Genomic DNA, 19,556 nt, shown 5'->3' on the forward strand with positions numbered 1-19,556 from the left:
GAGCGAGCGGCTGTTTGCAGGCTGAGGGTGAAGATGTCAGAGGGTCATGCTAGCTGTGCAGAGCCGCCCAGTACCTGCAGTTCACAGCAGATACAGTCACCACACTGTGGGCCTCCTGTGATATTAGCCATTATAGAGAATGTTTAATACTGTGTTTGACTGGGTGTTCAGGGGACAGCGGGTGGGGTGTTATGGGTGTGGACCTGAGTGACATGGGGTCCTGCTGTTGTACCATTGAGGGAGATTATTAAAAGTCAGGGGTCAGATGGGAAGCTGCTCTGGGTTGGGCTGTTGGCTCAGTGATGTGACTCTGCTGGATGTTACAAAAAGTTTTTAATTGAAGATTTGATGTCTGTATGAAAATGTAATTTTTATTCATTCTGCAGGGGCCCTTTCAAGTGTATGGCTGATAGTGAACCTGTCTGTGATTGTGGTGATTGTGGGCCTGCTTTTGTGGTTCATCAATAGAAGGAGGAACCAGCCAGGGACTCGAATGCGGACTGAGCCTATGCCGAATCCTGATGGTGTACAAGCAAACTATGAAATGGTGCCTTGCTCCCCCCCGCCGTGAAACAAACGTGAAGTAAGGCATGGATGGATTTTTTCTTTAGGGATGAAAAGAAAAACTGACGGCAAGACTAATCAAGCAATTTATTGACGAGACAAAAATGTGTTTTGATAAGCTGAAGTGGACAAAGGCTGTTCTGCATTTTTACCTGTACAAAAGAATGTGACTGATCCAAAACATTGTACGGGTAGGAAACTGGTCCTGTGTACATCCTGCCTGTGACTTGAACCCCTGCAGTTCATTCTCTCCCATCAGCTCCAGGGATGACTTCCATGCCTACATTCCAGAGGGCATGTGGGAGATGCCCTCTGGAATGTGTTTACCAAACCAAAACCACCTTATATGACATTTTGTGAAACAGGGACGCCTTGCCTTGATTGCTTTGTGTCATGGGGCAGATCAGGAATAGGGCACTCAGATGCAGAGCAAAGATGTGTGTGAGCCAAGTGTAATTTATTAGTTATTATGGTTAAAACTATGTGATACGGGTCCGTATCGGGCGAGCGGGGAATCAGGCGAGAGAGCTGTGAATACTATAACACGGGGGTTTATTCAGGGCAGACAGCAACGAACAGCAAACAATGACGGAACTAGGGAATACAGATACAGACGCGGACTAAATACACCAGATGGGCAGAAAATAACAAGGAACAGGTGATGACAATTGGGTAGTAACACGAGGTAACGAGGGGGGCGTGACAGAACCCCCCCCAAAGGCGTGCACTCCGGGCACGCCCCAGGGGAGACGACAGACGAGACGAGGGAACAGGACCTGGAAGACAAAAAGGAGACCGTCAACGGGGTAACGGAAACAAAACAGACACAGAGAACAGGCATAGGGACAGGAAGTAAGACAAGCCCCGACAAAGAACAGAAAACGCAGACAAGCAGACTAGAAAAAGAGACACAGGGAGAAACAAGAAAGGAGGAACAAAAGGACCAGGAGCGAACGAAGGACCCACAAAGGGAGGAGGAGTAGAAACAGGAGGGACGAAGGGACAAGGAGCAGACAAGGGAGGCCAGACAGAAATGGACGGGGGACAAAGGGGAGCCCGAGGGAGCCAAGGCGGGCGACGGGCGGTGGCCAGAGGGGCCGCAGGCGACAGGGAGGCAGGAGCAGGAGGGGAACACGCAGGGGGCAAGGAGACCGGCCGAGGGACAAACGAAGGGGACAAGGAGGGAGTCGGAGGGGACACCAGCGAAGGCAAGGAGGAGGGGGAAGCCGCAGCAGGCGACGGCGCAGCCACAGCCAGCAAAGGCGCCTTCTGCCGACGCGCCAGAGTAGGGGGACCGAGGCCGGGCGACGAGGCGTCGGAGGGGGACCTGCAAGCGGCTGCCGACCCGGAGCCGCAGGAAGCGCAGGCTCCCCCCAAGCCCCAGCCAAAGCAAGCGAGGGCGAACCAGGGGGCAAGGCAGGCGGGACCCCGGCCCTACGCCTGTGTTCCCTCCCCTTGTGAGACACAGACAGGCGGGGCTCCAGCCGGAATCGCCCTCGCCAGGGCGAGGTCAAAGAAGTCATAAGGGAGGTCCCCGAGGGGTCCCATTCAAGCTCCTCTTCCTCGGGGGTAGGAGCGATGCTTAGGTTATCCGGGACTTCCTCAGGGACTGGGACCAGAGCTGGGGGAACTGGAGCAGGTGTCAGGGCCTCGGGCGGAGCAGGAGGCGGAGGCCTAGGAGCCTCGGGCGGAGCAGGAGGCGGTGCTGGTGCTGGAGCCCCGGGCATAGCTGCAGCACCAGGCATGAGGGCCACGGGCGTAGCAGCAAGTGGTTATCCGGGACTTCCTCAGGGACTGGGACCAGAGCTGCAATTTTGTTTATAAGTCCAGTTTCACAGCAGGGTTCTGGCTGAGGTGTGACTGCTGGTTTACTTCCACTGAATTCTCACATGTCATGGACGGCTGCTCAGTCACCTCTGCTAAGTTATCATTTCAGGGTATTTCTTGGCCGGTCACATTACACGTGCACAACCGCTGCCCCCCCAATGATGCAAAGAGCTGCGCGTGTGGGTCTGACCACAGGAAATGTTTATTGCAACCTTCTCGTCAATTCCCGGCCTAGCTGAAATTTAGTTAAATACTTGAATAAACATTATTAACAATAATCAGCAGAAACAAAATACTGTGATTAAATGGAAATTTACTTAACCATGATAACAAATGACATCTGAAAATAATATGACTTGAGTCTATTAATTTTTAACCATTAAAATGTCTGTTGTGTCTTTATATTTGTATTGGTTTTCATTACTTGACCGTATCCAAGCAAAAGTCTAAGGGTCTAAACATTTTCATGACATAATATTAGATCTAAATAAAAATATCACTTCTTATAAAGTAAACATTATCTGATTATTTCCAAGTAGAAGCCCAGGAATTTAAAGGGTTTGGGCCACTAAAAATTCACTTCAGTATGATGTTTGAAAGTAATTTTCCTTGTAAACAGACTGGGCCAAAGTTGTTTTCACCGTTACATCATTACTCATGTTCACATTTGGTGATATTTTTGACAAATTTCAGACATTGGTTGTCATCATGCCAGGGAAACTCACCTCAAGATGACGGTATATAACATCTGCAAGTTATATCACTTGATTCCTGCCTGGCTCAAAGCTGTTTTCACCCTCAGATCCACCTGGGACTATAGCTCACATACACATTGGTTGTCACTGGCTCAAAGCGTTTAACCCCTTGAACTCCTGCCCAGGAATCATCGCATGATTACAACCAATGTGTACTGTATGTTAGCTATGACGATAAAAAAAATTCAGTACAGAAACATGCCCTCACGAGACTGGTTTTCTGCTCGTGGATGCTATTCTGCTCGCTCGTGATTTTCATGTGCACGAGTCTCTCGGAAAAGCGGTAGATGATGGATGGATGGGTCTTCAGACACATTAAACGCCATAAGTCTGACCGCTGGCGGCCAACACAGAAAATATGCACAAGATTCCTAAAAACAATTCCGCTGGTAACCGCAATAACACTGGCATCATAAAATGTGCAATACAGTGATATTAGGAAGAGATATAGGGCAGATGTATCGCTTAATTCATAGCAAGCAAAGCTCAGGCGGAGGGCACGCGCGGATATGTGCTTTGCCATTGTAGAGGATTGAAATTAGTAAATGGTAAAAGCCGGCTAATAATTTTATGGTGTGTATCAGGGCCATGCAGAGACCTTTAGAGGGGCAGGTGCTCAGATTTAAAGAGGGGCGCATGGATCAAGATCTCAGAACATCAGCTACAGCGTAACCTGCTGAACCACAGCAACCATCCATCCATCCATCCATCACCGTAACCGTTTAATCCCAACCGGGGTTGCGGGGGGGACCGGAGCCTATTCCGGGAAAAAGGGGCGCAGGCGGGAACCAACCCTGGGCAGGCACCTATACACACTGCAGGGCCACACATACTTTATGACTCGGTAATCAACTTGCCCTGCATGCTTTTGAACCACGGGAGGGAACCGGAGCCCCTGGCGGAAATCCACGTGAACACGGGGAGAGCGTGCGAACTGATCATGGTTATAGTGAGCTTGGAACAGAATCATTCCTGTAAAAATACTGCTTAAATAATTTGCTTATAGTAAGCAAGTAGTCGGCTTACGGTGTTCATTTTGAGTCTTCTTATGCATAACATATAGGGAAATTTTAAATTATGGTAATTCTTTTTTTTACTTGCCTACTTTGTCTTGCAAAAACCCGTCTGCTTCTGGCCAGCTACATGAGGCTAATGTTGCATGCAAAGAAAACATGACAGGAAAAAGAAAGTAATGTAATCTCAATGATGAATCAAAGTTTATGATAAACTGCCAAAAAGGAGCCACCGAGATGCAGCAGCGAAACTACAATCAGCTATATTTTATGTACAGTACTGCATTATAGCGTATTTGAATTATACACAGTTCAGTATTTGAATTTGTACAGTCCTGTAACTTGAAAAGCGTTTGAAACAGCTGTACTGTCAAAATAGAATAGAATAGACCTGCTTGTGTAAAGCTATAACCAGCCACATACCTCCCATTAAAACTTACTGTAAAACTAGAAGAGATCTAATGGGATAGAAACATATAACAATTTGTAGCCTTTAGCAGGGGTGTGGTGGCAGGTCAGAAAACATACAGGACAACTGTCTGATGCTCTCAGTGTTTTGTGATTTGATTTCTGAATAAAAAATGAGTCTGCATTTTCGTTATGTCAGATGATTCATTGTGTGTTTTGTTTTATAAAAGATACGGAAAATGTTTGTAGAGGGGTGCATTAATTGTCATCAATATTCAAATCATTTTTTTAAGAATTAGAGAATAAATATTGTTTGTATATTTTTTTGTGTTTTGTATCTTTTATATCGCTGACGTGTAATGGTACTTGATAAAAATATTTTGGGTTTACTGTTCAGACAATGTACATCATGATTTATCATGTGCTAATTTCCACTAGCACGTCTGGGGGGAACCCTGTTATGTTACTCTTGAACGGTAGCAGAATTAGTATATTGTATATTCCGGGCATTTTCCTAAACTGCTAAATAAGGACAGTTATACTCTGCAGTATATTTACACTGTTCAGTCAGTGAGATATGATGGGGGTGTTCTGTTTGTCCTGACTGGGTATCTGCGAATAGATGACTGTGACCCAGGAGGATCAAGGGCAAATGGCTCCGGGGTTTGTTCAGGATGAATTTCAGACCAGTCAGACTTGTCCATCATCTGTGCCTTTCAAACCACATGACTGAGAAGGATGATGTTCAACCCTTTGTAAAATCTTAAAATAAGATGAGTTTCTGGTGATGACCTGACCATCACGTTCCGCTGTCACCATGGAACCTTTGATGGCAATGACCTTGTATGGGTGGGGACTGTAGGCAGGACAGAGCTTCCCTGTCTTCTTTTGACGACACAAAACCATGTCACCCACTCGCAGCGCCTGTGAAGCAACACATCGCCGCCTGTCAGTATTTTTTTTCATCTTTTCCTTTGCCACTGCATCTTTTTGTTGGAACAGTGCATCAGTCTGAGACCGACAAAAATGAGGAGATTCAGGCAGTTTGATTCTAAGGGGCCTACCGAACGGTACATCAGCAGAAGCTAAGCCAGTCGAGCAGTGAGGTGTGGCCCGGTAGTTACGGAGGAATGCATACAGAGTCTGCTTCCATGGACGACCTTCAACATGGGCACGTATGGTCTTTTCCAGAGTATGCATGAAACGTTCAGCCTCTGCATTTGCCTGTGGCCACAGTGGAGTTATCCTCCGATGCCTGAAACCCAGGTGTGTTGCAAAGTTGGCAAAGTCTGTGCTTGATATGGTGGCCCATTGTCCGTTTTGACCTCAAGTGGAATTCCCAATGCGGAGAAAATTTTGTCAAGTTTAGGAAACGTGGCTGTAGCTGGTGTGGACTGTAAGATCTCTATTTCCGGATATCTGGAGTACTCATCAATGACTACCAAAAGGTAATTATACCCAAGGAGGTTCCTGTGTATAAAAGGCTTGACAACCAGCTATCATGGATTCCACCAGTTTATCAATGCCAGGAAACCAGATTTTCTCTCTGATCGATTTTATAGTTTTAAGTACTCCCTGGTGTCCTTCGTGTGCAAGTAATATTGCCCTGATTTGTAAGGAATGGGGAACTACAATCCTTGTGCCCCGTAACTCAATGTCATCACTTGCAGTCACTGTCAAGTCATTCCTGATTTTCTTGAATGACATTAGCGCAGCAACGCCAACTCCATCATCAAATGTCTGCTTTTCCGTCAGTGACCCCCATGAGCCGTCCTTAATTAATACGCCGAATGACTTCAAATAGAGTGGGGTCAGCTTTGGTCGCATCTCGAATCCCAGCCAGCGTCATTGCTTTTTGGGACAGCATGTGCAGCAACAAAATTCACATATTCTTCTGTTTGTCTTTCATTTTCAGAAACACCCTGAGAACTGCGAAATTTGTGTTGGGTGCCGTGACATATAGTCCGCCGGATTGTCCCTACCGGACTTGTATTGGACTGTGTAGTTGTAAGGCTGCAGGTGTAAACTCCAGCATTCTGTACGAGCAGGCGGTTTGGATTTGGGGTTGTTGAAAATCCATTCCAAAGGTTTGTGATCACTGACAAAGGTAAAAGGTGCCTCGTAAAAGTATATGTGAAAATGTTCACAGCCCCATACAATAGCCAGAGCTTCACGTTCAGTCTGTGAATATTTTTGTTCAATGGAGGACAGTGCCCTACTCGCATAGCTTATCACCCTGGCCGGTCCATTTGGGCCATTTCTTTGTGCCAATACAGCCCCAAAACATACTGGACTTGCATCTACTATCAGTTCAGTCAGCTTGTGTGGGTCGAAATAGGTCATCACAGCATTACTTGTTAGACTTCGTTTCAGCCTATTAAGTGACCTTTGGTGTTCTTCTGTCCAAGACCAGCCAAAAGTCTTTTTTGTGAGTTCCCTCAAAGGGTGAGTTATAGTGGAAAAATCCTTGAGAAAGCGGGCACTGTAATTAGCCATGCCAAGAAGACTGCGGACCTCACTAGCATTAGTGGGTGTGGCAGCATCATGAAGTGCCTGAACCTTCTTGGGATCAGGAGAGAATCCGCCATCTGAAAATACAAACCCAAAAAAGTCAAGAGTGGTTTGTGCATATGAGCACTTGGCCTTATTAAGTGTCAGGTTCTTCTGTTTCAGTCGCTGAAATGTTGCCCTAAGAGCTTGATCATGGGCAGCCCTTGTGCTACCAAAAACCAAAATGTCATCATTGAGGTTTATAACTCCTGGGATGCCATCCAGGGCTTGTTGAAACGCATTTTGGAACACTTCTGCAGCAGAGGAAACTCCAAAACTCAGTCTTTTGTAGCGTCACAGTCCTACATAAGTAGAGAATGTTGTGATATATCGTGAGGATGGGTGCAATTCTAGCTGGTGATATCCACAGTTTAAATCTAGCTTAGAGAAGAACCTGGATCCATTGAGGGCATGAATTATGTCATCCACTGTAGGCGTGAGATGTCTTTCCCGTTTGATGGCTTGGTTTGGTATCCTCATGTCCACACAAACACGCACGGCCTCTGGGTCGTTTGGCTTTGGAACAGGGACTATTGGAGATACCCATGGAGTGGTGCCATCCACCTTCTCAATGATGTCAAGGTCCTCAAGATGTTTCAATTCAGCTTCAATTCACTTCCTTACAGAAAATGGTACTCTCCTGTGAGGTTGTGTGACTGGAGGAACATCTTTCTTAATATGTAACTTGACCTGAAAGTCCTTTAATTTGCCCATTCCACTAAAAAGGTCAGCATACTCAGAGATGAGATCATCTATTGTATTCCCTTTTGTCGGCTTCAAGGCAATTATGGGTTGCACTAGCTGTGGTGGAGATGTGTTGAGTGCATTGGCAATTTGAATTAGCCTCAGTTGACTGGCAGTGTCATAGCTAAACAAACTACCATTGTTCCCTTTTAGCACGTGGAATGTGGCATGAGAGAACCGTGACTTGGACTCCACCAGCGAGGTCAATTTTCCAATGGTAGCCAGCAGTGTGCATGAACCATATGGAAAAATTGGAACTGTGCATCTAGTGAGTGAGGGCTTACATCTCAATTTCTGATAAGTTGTTTCATCCAGAATATTTACATTCGCCCTGTGTCAAGCATCACCTTTACATTGCAGCCACAAACCTTTATCATTACCTGTGGAAGATTTGCTCTTGATCGTGAAACTGTGTACAGATACTCCTCAGCAGATCTCGTCTGTACATCGCCTGTTACTTGCGACGTGATGGTACTATTATCACTGGTGCGTACATAACGCACTTCATGTTGACCTCCGACACCCCCTTGTGGCCGTTTGGAGCGACAGCGTTTTGCAAAATGTCCTTGTTTACTACAAGCGTGACACATTTTCCCCCGTGCCAGGCACGGAGCTTCTTCACGGTGAGGAAAGATACCAGAACAATTGTAGCATTTTTTTTCACAGCTCCCCTCCGCATCTCTACAGCCAGAACGTTCACCATTATATGTTCTTGAGTTATATTTTGTCGTGCTTCTTCCATTCCTGACGCCTGCATCTCGGCAATCGCCATAGCTCTGCCAAGTGCAAGGAGCTCCGTTAATGTCATCTCTGGTTTTTGTAGTGCTTGACGCCGCAGTTTATTACACGTGCAAGTCTGAATGATCATAGTTTTGATCTCTCTATCAACATCAGGAAAGTCACACGTTGCTGCTAATTGCCGCAATCTTGTATGATATGAGTCCAGTGGTTCATCTGCCAGCTGTCGGGCTTGTCTGAACTTGTCTCATAGGCTATGTTAATTTTAGGTAAGAAGTATTCACTCAGTTTGTCTTTCGCGCGTTTGTAATCCGTTGCCTCCCCAGTGTCAGCGATTGTGTCAAAGATGTCCTGTACTGCTTCACCTGCGTAATGCAGAAGCATTGCACGTTTCCTTGCATCATCCTTTACATCAAGAGCAATCGTGAAGTTTTCAAAGCGCTGCAGCCACTTCTTCCAACGGAAGGACGAGTTGTGATCTTCGGTGATATCAAAAAACAGGGAGTGACGGTAATGCAGTGGCCATGTTTGTGGAAAAGGAATAGGTTAAATCCTCGTCGCCAGTATAAAATCTCACGGTTATAAAATAAGCAGAACAAAGTAGTGCCTGAATACTTTATTCAGATTTTGCACTCCCTGCAAACACACGTGAAAAACTCTCTATGCACCCGCTCTTTTTCTACCACACTCCCGTGAGCTTCAAGCGCCCCCTCCTGGACACAAGATAAAAAACTGTCAACTTACAACATTGTTTACTCATTCCAGTATGGCACGGTCTTGTCTTGTACTGTCTTGTCTTGCAATGCATTCCTGCTCATCCTACCCGCCGATGCCCTACTCTATATCTGCAGCGTTAGAATTTAAGTGTGTTCTACGGTACATGTGACAAGAACGAAATCGATTACTGATTCATCTTCCTGTCTTTCTTCAGATAGCCTTAAAATGGAGGGTGGTTAGTGCGAGCCTATGAGCATGACGAGCGAGAGGTGGGGGAGGGGGGGGGGTAGTGCATAATGCTGCAGCCAGACAGGGATATTTAGATCATACCCGACCCTTTGGCCCAGGACCAAGATGGGCAGGGTGCAACTAGAAATTGTCCCCCCTGAACAAATGTAACCTCGCCCAGCACCTGCTAAGGTTGCGACTTACTATCAAAAATAAACTGGGTCCCCCATGATTGGGGGGTGGGGTCTCACACAGTAGGATCTGCAGAGTGTATTATTTATTATTTTTCACCATAGTGAGTGCAGGTGCTGCTGGGCTCGATGGGTCAGGGAGCTGGTGCTGATTGGCCGTTTGAGGTCCTCAGTGATGTAACCAGGTGCTCCTCAAAATGTGCTTAACTGTCACCTTCAGATATATGCTGTATGGACACTGAGCTGAAGTATCGCTCTCGTTGGTCTAATAATAAGTGATGAAGAGGATAGAAATACTAAGACGAAAACATCATACAGACCTGATGTTATAAGACATGACATTAGGACCGAAAGTTACAGCTGACCGCTGATTGGTGGGGAAAGATTGTGCAAATTGATACAACAGCCTTTATCTACTAAGGATCTTCTGTAACCACTTGTCCTATTCAGTGTTGGGGGGGGGTCCGGAGTCTATCCCGGGGGCTATGGGCACAAGGCAGGGAACAACCCAGGATGGGGCACCAACCCATCACAGGGCACACTCACACACCATTCACTCACACATGCACACCTATGGGCAATTTGGTAACTCCAATTAACCTCAGCATGTTTTTGGACTGCAAAGGGAAACTGTATTACCTGGAGGAAACCCCATGACAACACGAGGAGAAAATGCAAATCACGGGCGGAGTTTTTAATTTTTTTTTTTAATTTTTATTGCCCACCACCACCCCCCCTCTGCGGAGGACAACTTTATTTTACATTACATTCAAGAGCAAAGAGTGTGGCCGCTCCGAACTCACCCGTCCCGTGGAAAAAGGAAAAAAGAAAAAAGAAAAACGGGGGGGGATACAGAAACAACAAGCGTGACAATAACAGACATCAATCACCATGGGGAGGGGGGGGGGGAAAGGTATACAGAAATAATAACACTAATAATGTAGGTGGGATGGAAAAAAATTAAGTATAGGGGAATACAGAATACAAACAACCATAAGAAACATAACACTCATCAAACAACAAGAATTATAACAACATCAGTGATAATAATAATAATTAATAATGTGACAAATCGGTATTATATATATGTAGCATACACACACGTGATCGTACCCTTATATATGTATATTTAATATTTTCTATAACATACCCTAAAAAGTAATAATAATAATGATATTGATTGCTCAACCACCCTTGTATGTATGTGCAAGTGTAGGTGTGACCTGATTTGTCATTGGATGTGCTGGCATTTGATGCCGTCAGGGGAGGTGACAGCACCCCCCCCCCCCCCCCCCCCCCCCAGACCCAAGGCGAAGGCAGGAGAACCAGGTAACCGAGGCCACCCCGCCGCCCCCCCGGCACAAGGGCCCACAGCCACGCACCCCCGAGACAACCACCCGCCCAACCCGAGAGGGAGCCCGCGAGGGACTAAGGGGGCGCCAACCCCCGCACAGGGAGGCCCGCAGAGGGAGGACGGGCGGCGAGCCCCCCACCAACCGGGACCACCCCCCCCCCTCCCCCGGCGGACGGCCCCCCACACACCGGAGGGGCCCCGGCCCCCCCAGCCCATCCCCCGGCAGGACGGGCCGCCGCCCACCGCAGCGATCTGGCACGCCTCCCCCCCAACACTGCAGGATGATCCAAGCGGGACCCATACAAAGGGTATGGGTCCCCCACGGGCAGAGTTTGGGTGGGGCAGCATCCCCCCGTGTTGTCTGAGTCGAAACTGTTATTAATTGGCAAGACCAGCATTGCACATGTTCCAAACTGGCACTTTGCACCTTTGCATAAGCGGTCTGTTGGTACCCTATAGGTATACAAAAGAGAGCAGCGGGTGTCGCGTGAGCGGCGTTTTTCTGTCCGCGTTTAACTCCGTAACAAACACCCGCGGGGCGATTATAACTAATAATATCTAATGTCGGTATCGCTACCCGGCGCCGGAAAAGGACAGTTGCTCCTGAGCTTTGCTCGGTCGCCAGTCAGAGCCGGGAGGACATTTTCCACTTTTTTCCCGCTCCGGCAGTAGCCTGCTGTGAGGGGGTTTTTGTGGTTTTTCGACCTCCCAAGAGCAACTTCGATTTCGCTTTGTTTTTAGTTCATACTTGGTTCAGGCAGAAGTTCTTCTGGTAAGTAGTAGTAAATTTATCAGGTTTAAAATTTTAAATAAAATAATAATTAAGTTCCGTTTTAACACAAGTAATAACTTATTTTAGTGTACTCGGCACGTTACTGCATTTATTGTTACGCAAATTAATCTTTATAGTTAAATACACTATATAAATATACTGGGCTGGGAGTACGGGGTCATAGTGAGTTAGTTAATTATGGGGCCGGCTCAGTGTTGCGTTTGCAAGATGTTTGCCCTTCTGGACGTTAGTGTCCAGTCGGACTTCATCTGCGAGCGATGTAAGCTAGTGGACTCACTCATGGTCAAGGTTTGCGACCTTGAGGAGCAACTGGCTCTCATCCAGTGCAACAGTGAGTTAGATGATCTAGTTGATACGCCGTTTAGGGAGATGGTGTGTACGCCACTAGCGGGGGGGAGGGAGAATAAAGAGCAGAGAGGTCGAGAGAGCTGGGTGACCGTAGGTCGTAGACGCAGGAAAAGGCGTACACACGTTACAGAGGCGGCATCACCTGAGGTGTCTGTGTCTAACAGGTTTCAGGTGCTTCCAGCTTTAGAGCCGGAAGGGACTGGGGAGGCAGGTGAGCCCTTGGGCACTGAGGAGCCCCCTCCCCCCAGGAAGAGAGAGATTGTGGTAGTGAGGGATTCAATTATTAGGGGAGTAGACAGTTATGTGTGCACGCGTGATAGAGGGTCCCGTATGGTGTCTTGCCTGCCTGGTGCCCAGGTAGGAGACCTTCCAGATCGAGTGGACAAGCTTTTGGCCCCAGCTGGGGTGGATCCAGTGGTCGTGGTGCATGTTGGCACCAATGACATAGGCAAAGGTAGGAGGGCTGTTCTGCAGGATAAATTTATAGAAGTCGCCAATAAGCTTAGAAGCAGAACGTCCATGGTGGTATTCTCTGAAATCTCCCCGTGCCACACGCAAGTCAGGCTAAGTTAGCTGAGATAAGGAGATTAAATGCGTGGCTAAAAGGATGGTGTAGGAAAGAGGGGTTTAGGTTTATGGGGCACTGGAGGACCTTCTGGAACAGGTGGCACCTGTTCAAGCCGGATGGGTTGCATCTGAACCGGAGGGGAACCAGTGTACTGGGAAGGCGTATTTGTAGAGTAGTTGAGGAATGTTTAAACTAGGGACTGGGGGGGCAGGGAGGTTAGTTAAGTATGTAACTGGGGGGAAACGGAAAGCCCCAAAAAATCATATTATAAGTAGGCACTGTAATAGTCCTACCCTTTGTTGTCTGTATTTAAACGCCAGGAGTATTAGGAATAAAATCCATGATTTAGAGGCTCTTATCTCATCGGACTCTTATGATATTATAGCAATAACTGAAACGTGGTTGAGTGAAAAGGATGGACAAGAATATAATATGGATGGTTACACGTTGTTCCGTAAAGACCGTATAGGTAAGAAGGGAGGTGGTGTTGCAGTATATGTAAAGGAAAACTTAAAGGCAAGGGAGCTTACTGATATAAGTAAAAGTACAGAAGCTATATGGGTAAAATTAGATGCTACAAACTCAAATAGCCTAATTGTCGGTGTTTGTTACAGAGCACCCAATGTAGCTGCTGAGGAAAGCAGATTGTTATACAGTGATATTAGGATTATGAGCAATAAAAATGATGTGGTAGTTATGGGTGATATAAATCTACCGGGGATGCAGTGGGACATTGTTGCTGGCTCTTCTGAAAATGAACTTGAGACGGTGGAATTAGTACAGGATTGTTTTTTTACTCAGTTTGTTAACACCCCTACCAGGGGAGATGCCATTCTTGATCTTGTTTTCTCTAATAACCAGGACAGGATTGGTAAATTAGACGTTTTAGAACCACTTGACAGTAGCGATCATAACATGGTTAATTTTGAGGTTAAGTTTAGTGCCCGAAGAGCAAAGTCCAAATCAAAAATATATAATGTTAGGAAGGCTAACTTCAATTGTATGAGATTAAAACTAGAAACTGTGAACTGGATGGAGTTAAATAACAAAACTGTTGAAGAGGCATGGGAATTTTTTAAAAGCACATTATTGCAAGTGCAAGAGGACTTCATACCTGTTTCCAGCAAGAATAAATCTAGGAAATTGCAACCTAGGTGGTTAACTAGGGAAATAAAGTATAAAGTAAGGAGGAAAAGAGCTAGCTTTGTTTCAGAAATGGAAAATAACTGATGATGACAGAATAAAGCAAGAGTATCTAAATCTACAGGCTGAATTAAAAAATGACATTAGACAAGCTAAAAGAAATGTCGAAAGGAAGATCGCACTGGAGGCTAAGGATGACGTTAAAAGTTTCTTCCAGTATTTTAACTCTAAAAGAGCTCTAAAAGCTAAAATTACTAATCTGCAGGATAGTAAGGGTCTTATAATTGAAAACGACATTGATATAGTAAATGAGTTCAATGCTAGTTTTGCACGGGTATTCACTGTTGAGGACACTAGTAACTTACCAGTTCTTATTACTAATTCAACATCGTCTATAACTAATATATATATAACTGAAGCTGATGTTTTGCAAAGCCTAGCTAAGCTCAAAATAAATAAATCACAGGGCCCTGATGGCATCTTACCTATAGTGTTAAAAGAGATGAGGGATATTATTTGCCGACCCTTAACTTTACTGTTTCAAAAATCCTTATCTGAAGGTATGGTACCTTCTGATTGGAAGCATGCCAACATAACGCCCATTTTCAAAAAATGGGATAGAAGTAATTTGTCAAACTATAGGCCAATCAGTCTAACTTGTATAACTGGTAAAGTTATGGAGGCTATAATCAAAGAGAAAATGGTAGATTACCTGGACTCAAATAACATTTTGAGGGATAGCCAGTATGGATTTAGGAGAGGTAGATCCTGTTTAACAAATCTGTTGGAGTTTTTTAAGGAAGCTACTCAGGAAGTTGATGATAAGAAGGCCTATGATGTCATCTACTTAGATTTCCAAAAGGCTTTTGATGTTGTCCCCCACAAGAGGCTCTCACTTAAACTCAAAGCGACAGGTATTTTAGGAAATGTAGCGACCTGGATTGATAACTGGTTAACGGATAGGAAGCAGTGAGTAGTTATAAGAGGCACAATGTCACAGTGGGCCTGCGTTCATAGTGGGGTACCGCAGGGTTCAATTTTAGGACCACTATTGTTCCTAATTTACATAAATGATATAGACACCAATATATACAGTAAACTGGTGAAATTTGCAGATGACACCAAGGTGGGTGGTGTAGCAGATACTGAACTAGCGGCTCAGCAGCTACAGCGGGATCTTAATTTAATTAGTGACTAACATAGACAAATGTAAGGTACTCCATGTAGGGAGCAGAAATATAAAGTACAGGTATTTTATGGGACCTACTGAAATAAAGGTAGCTGATTATGAGAAAGACCTTGGTGTGTATGTTGATGCTTCCATGTCTCATTCTTGCCAGTGCGGGGAAGCAATAAAAAAGGCCAATAGGATGTTGGGGTATATCTACAGGTGTGTGAAGTTTAAGTCAAGGGAGGTAATGCTAAGATTATACAATTCCTTGGTGAGACCTCACTTAGAATATTGTGTGCAGGTTTGGTCACCATATCTTAAAAAGGACATTGCGGCCTTAGAAAAGGTGCAGCGTAGGGCCACAAGAATGATTCCTGGTCTTAGAGGAATGTCATATGAGGAAAGGTTATTTGAGCTAAATCTGTTCAGCCTCAAGCAAAGGAGACTGAGCGGGGACATGATCCAGGTCTATAAGATTCTAACAGGTTTGGATGCTGTTCAACCGAATAGTTACTTCAGCATTAGTTCAAATACAAGAACTCGTGGCCATAGATGGAAATTAGCGGGAGAACATTTCAAACTGGATTTAAGGAAGCACTTCTTTACACAGCGTATAGTCAGAGTATGGAATAGTCTTCCTGATAACGTAGTGCAAGCTGAATCCTTGGGTTCCTTTAAATCAGAACTAGATAAGATTTTAACAACTCTGAGCTATTTGTTAAGTTCTCCCCAAGCGAGCTTGATGGGCCGAATGGCCTCCTCTCGTTTGTATAGTTCTTATGTTCTTAAAATACATATACCTGTGTTAACACACAAGGTAAGCAGGATGTGGGTTTTTTGCCCCCAAAAATGCAAACATCTAACCCCATATATGATACAAATACCACACACAGAGCCACTGCACCTAACCACTGCATCTAGTCACTGCGCCTGACCACTGCTACTCCAAGGATGAGTCAAATGCTTGAATAAAGTGGCACACTTCAATTCCCAATTCTCAGTAAAATTCGGGGAAATTCATTAATATTCATGAGGGAAGCTCTTCCTGATTGACCAATGAATGCCTTAGATCCGCGAAAGGTCATTAATATTAATTTTCCTGACAAGTTAAGGTAAGGTAAAGTACAGTAAAACTGGTGTAAGTCGCCGGCTTGTAACTCGTCAATGTGCACAAGTCGACGCTCAAGCAAAAGTCCCGATTTTTCCTAATGATGTTTCCTTTAAAATTCCTTGTGTAAGTCGCCGCTTGTAAGTCGTCAAATTCCCTTAGTCGTCACCTAAATCCCGGTCCCGAACAACACAAATGAATGGATTTTCCTACCTGTAAGTCGACACCCCAATCGCTGCATTCCCGCCGCCTGCTTGTCACCACGGCAATGTAGAAACCGAGTGCGGCGCGGGACAAGATTTGATGATGTGAATGCGGGTGCGGGCGGTAAGGTCCTCATAAATGTAATTATCTTAAAATTAATTTATTAAAAACAGATACTCATTTATCTACTGCACAAAAGCAACAACAACGACTAAATTAAAATAATAACAATTTAAGCAATCGTCTACAGAAATTACGCGCTCTGAGTGCCGGGGGACGTAACCGGACACCCCAAGAAGTAATCAGCCTGGTGCTTGGACGGGATGGCATGTTCTGAAAAGCTCCTCGTTCGTGTCCATGTTTATCATTCCATTTAATTAAACTAAAATAAAACGAAACATATTTGTTTATTTTCCGTTTCTTTTTTATATATACTCAAAAGGGAAGCAAGTGAAACAAATAACAGAGTAGCGGGAAGAAGCGGTAAAAATAAAACTACTTATATGTTTACCTGCGGTATTTTGCGGGCGGGAGCGGGAAAAAACTTGAATACTGTGGGCGGGAGTGGAAAAAAATAATATATATTTTTTGCGGGAGCGGGACAGAATCTTACGGGAGCGGGACTGAAAAATCCGTCCAGCGCAGGTCTCTACCGTGATGAGTAGAGGTATGGTGTTATATTTACTAGTCGGCAAAACGGCGAGATAGACATAAGTCGCTGAAGTGTCGACTTAGGTGTATCTCGTCAATTCTCGTCACTTTTAAGCTGGTCCCGCGAGTGTCGATTTCATTAAACGCTTCATTACCTCTCTACCACACCCCCCCTCCCTCCTTTACCAATCGTCTATCACCGGCGACGGACACGATTGCTTCTGCCCCCTCTGGCAGACAGCGTGCCTTCGCAGCTCCCCTCGCCCCTGCACACGGTATCTTAGCACCGCTTCCAGAGCACCGTCCCTGTCCCCCCCGCCCCGTCATTTTTAACTGTCTTCCCACAGCTTCTTCACTTAAAAAACTTTAAGTGCGGTCACTCACCGCTCACTACAATACAATAACTTTCGTTACGCATTGGGCGGCTATGGCGATTTATTTATTTTAGCAACACTTTCAACTTCAGAACGAATAAACTGTAAAATATTAGAGAACGAATAAATCACAATTAATTATAATACTGTGACATAATATTTAATAATAACTCTTATCATTCAAACTGTAGCACTATTTGAACGTTCTAGAACTTTCGATGTTTACTTATGACTTGGTATTTAAACGAAAACCACTGCTGAGCTCAGCATCGTGTTCTAAGCACTGTGAGAAATGGCTTCCGTGAACCTCCTCCTCTTCCTTCTAGCTGGCTTAGGCTTGCTTGGGGATGAAGCTTCTCGCGGAGGCTGCAACTCCCTCCTCATGAAGCCCTTCCCCACCCTTTGCGAGTTTGGCACTGTGACGGGCGTGGCGGTACTAACGGCAGTGGGCGGGGCAGCCCTGGTCTCGCTGTTCCTGGCCCTGCTGCTGTTGTGCCGCTTGTTCGTGACTGCAGATGCCGACAGGCGTAGGGAGGCCATAGCACTGCTGCTGATCTTCATCTTCATCTTCACGCTCTGTGGCCTCAGCGTTGTATACCTCAGCCAGTTTGCTTGCAACACCCAGAATATCCTCTTGGTGGTGCTGTATTTGTCATGCCTTGCATGCCTGCTGACACATGGCACGAGGCATTTCTGTTCTTTTTTATTGCTGCTAGAGCGATATTGCAACCCCTGCATCAGAGTCCTGGGGAAATTGGCTGTGGCCTTGTTCGTAGTGCTAGGATTTATAGGTGTCGAATGGTTAGCTGAAACCGTGGGGACCTGGGGTCAGCTGAAGTGTCTGTCAAAGGCACTGTACTTCTTCATGCCCCTCATGTTTGTGGTGGTCCTGCTCAGTGCGGCACTTTTGGGCAAGGCATGCATTCGCAGGAGGCAGCGTGACTGTAAACGTCGGGTTGCCTTGCTGCTTGTCACCTGCTTCACGTCTGCCCTGCTGTGGGCCACCAGGGGCGCCTTCTACCTGTCCACAAATGCTGGGCTCGGTATACCCTCCAACTGGGACAACTTTAAGCATGTAATGGTGCTGCTGGGGCAGGCGTGGCTGCTCCTCCTTCTGCATGCCGTCCCCGAGACCCATGCCTGGCTGAACCCGGCCCCAGAGCCCACGCTGCCGGAAACGATCGACGCCTTGTGGGCCCCGCCGCAAATGGCCCCGAGCAGCTTTATTTGGGCCACTTCCTTGTCCTCCTGGCAGTCTGGGGACCCCCAAGGCTCATGGTCTGACAACAGCTCAGGTACAGTACTTTACCACTTTGACCTACTCTATGTGAGTTTGAGAGAGAGTACAGCCCTCACTGTTTCTTGCCCCCCTCACATTCAGCTCGGAGCAGCAGCTGTGGACCAGCGCCCGGGGCTCCCTTCACGAGCAGCAGGGACCAGTCCACAAGGATCACAATCCAAGATGAGGAAGCAGTGAGTGCAGCTCCTCACTCAGCACCACACACGCCCTAATCTCCTTAGCTATCCCAGTCAAAAATACCATGTGTCACCAGTGATCTGTTGAAGGATGTTTGCATGATGACTAAATTCCTGTCTCTCACCCGCAGGTGACCTCCACATCTGTGTAGAGCTGTTGTACATCCATGCTTTTTGGCGATAGACAGAAAATGGCAGACCACCAGGAGGGCTATAAAATCATCCCAATAGATAATTCAAATGTATATAAGTTAAATTTCCAGATTTTATGTATATATGTATATAATAAAAATATATAATGAAATACTTATGCTCTTGTTGTCTTTCTACCTTAAATAAAAGATGTACATAAATAGAAATGAACAGAAATAAATGACAGACAGCCTGTATAAGATTAAAAAGCCTCACATTACACATCCAGTGCACCAGTAATTACAAAAATACATAGAATAAATACTGTATTGTACTTGCAATAAAAACCTGACAAAAAAAACCATGCAATAAAACATATTTCCAAATATGGTCTCATACAGTCCTACAATTGGGACAGCATGGTGGCGCTGCTGCCTGACAGCGAGAAGGTCCTGGGTTCGATCCCCATGCCGGGCGTAAGACCTTTCTGTGTGGAGGT

The 19,556-nt window shown here is 45.7% G+C and overlaps 1 protein-coding gene across 3 annotated transcripts in view; it reads left to right on the forward strand.

Annotated features, from left to right (window-relative positions):
- The window catches only part of LOC140582295 (G-protein coupled receptor family C group 5 member B-like), a 40,461-nt gene extending 21,273 nt beyond the window's left edge, over window positions 1–19,188 (forward strand). The window contains exons 1-3 of one of the 3 annotated variants that reach the window (XM_072706592.1): window positions 15,640–18,744; window positions 18,831–18,922; window positions 19,057–19,188. In XM_072706592.1, coding sequence (XP_072562693.1) covers window positions 17,742–18,744; window positions 18,831–18,922; window positions 19,057–19,077 — 1,116 coding nt within the window. In that variant the 5' untranslated portion in view covers window positions 15,640–17,741 and the 3' untranslated portion in view covers window positions 19,078–19,188. Of the gene's footprint in view, window positions 1–15,635; window positions 18,923–19,056 lie in introns of those variants that run through there. The other 2 variants (XM_072706591.1, XM_072706590.1) reach the window with 2 other exon arrangements.
- Window positions 19,189–19,556: the final 368 nt, after the last annotated feature.

The sequence above is a fragment of the Paramormyrops kingsleyae genome, chromosome 24, assembly GCF_048594095.1.
Source record: "Paramormyrops kingsleyae isolate MSU_618 chromosome 24, PKINGS_0.4, whole genome shotgun sequence".
Lineage (NCBI taxonomy): Eukaryota > Metazoa > Chordata > Actinopteri > Osteoglossiformes > Mormyridae > Paramormyrops > Paramormyrops kingsleyae.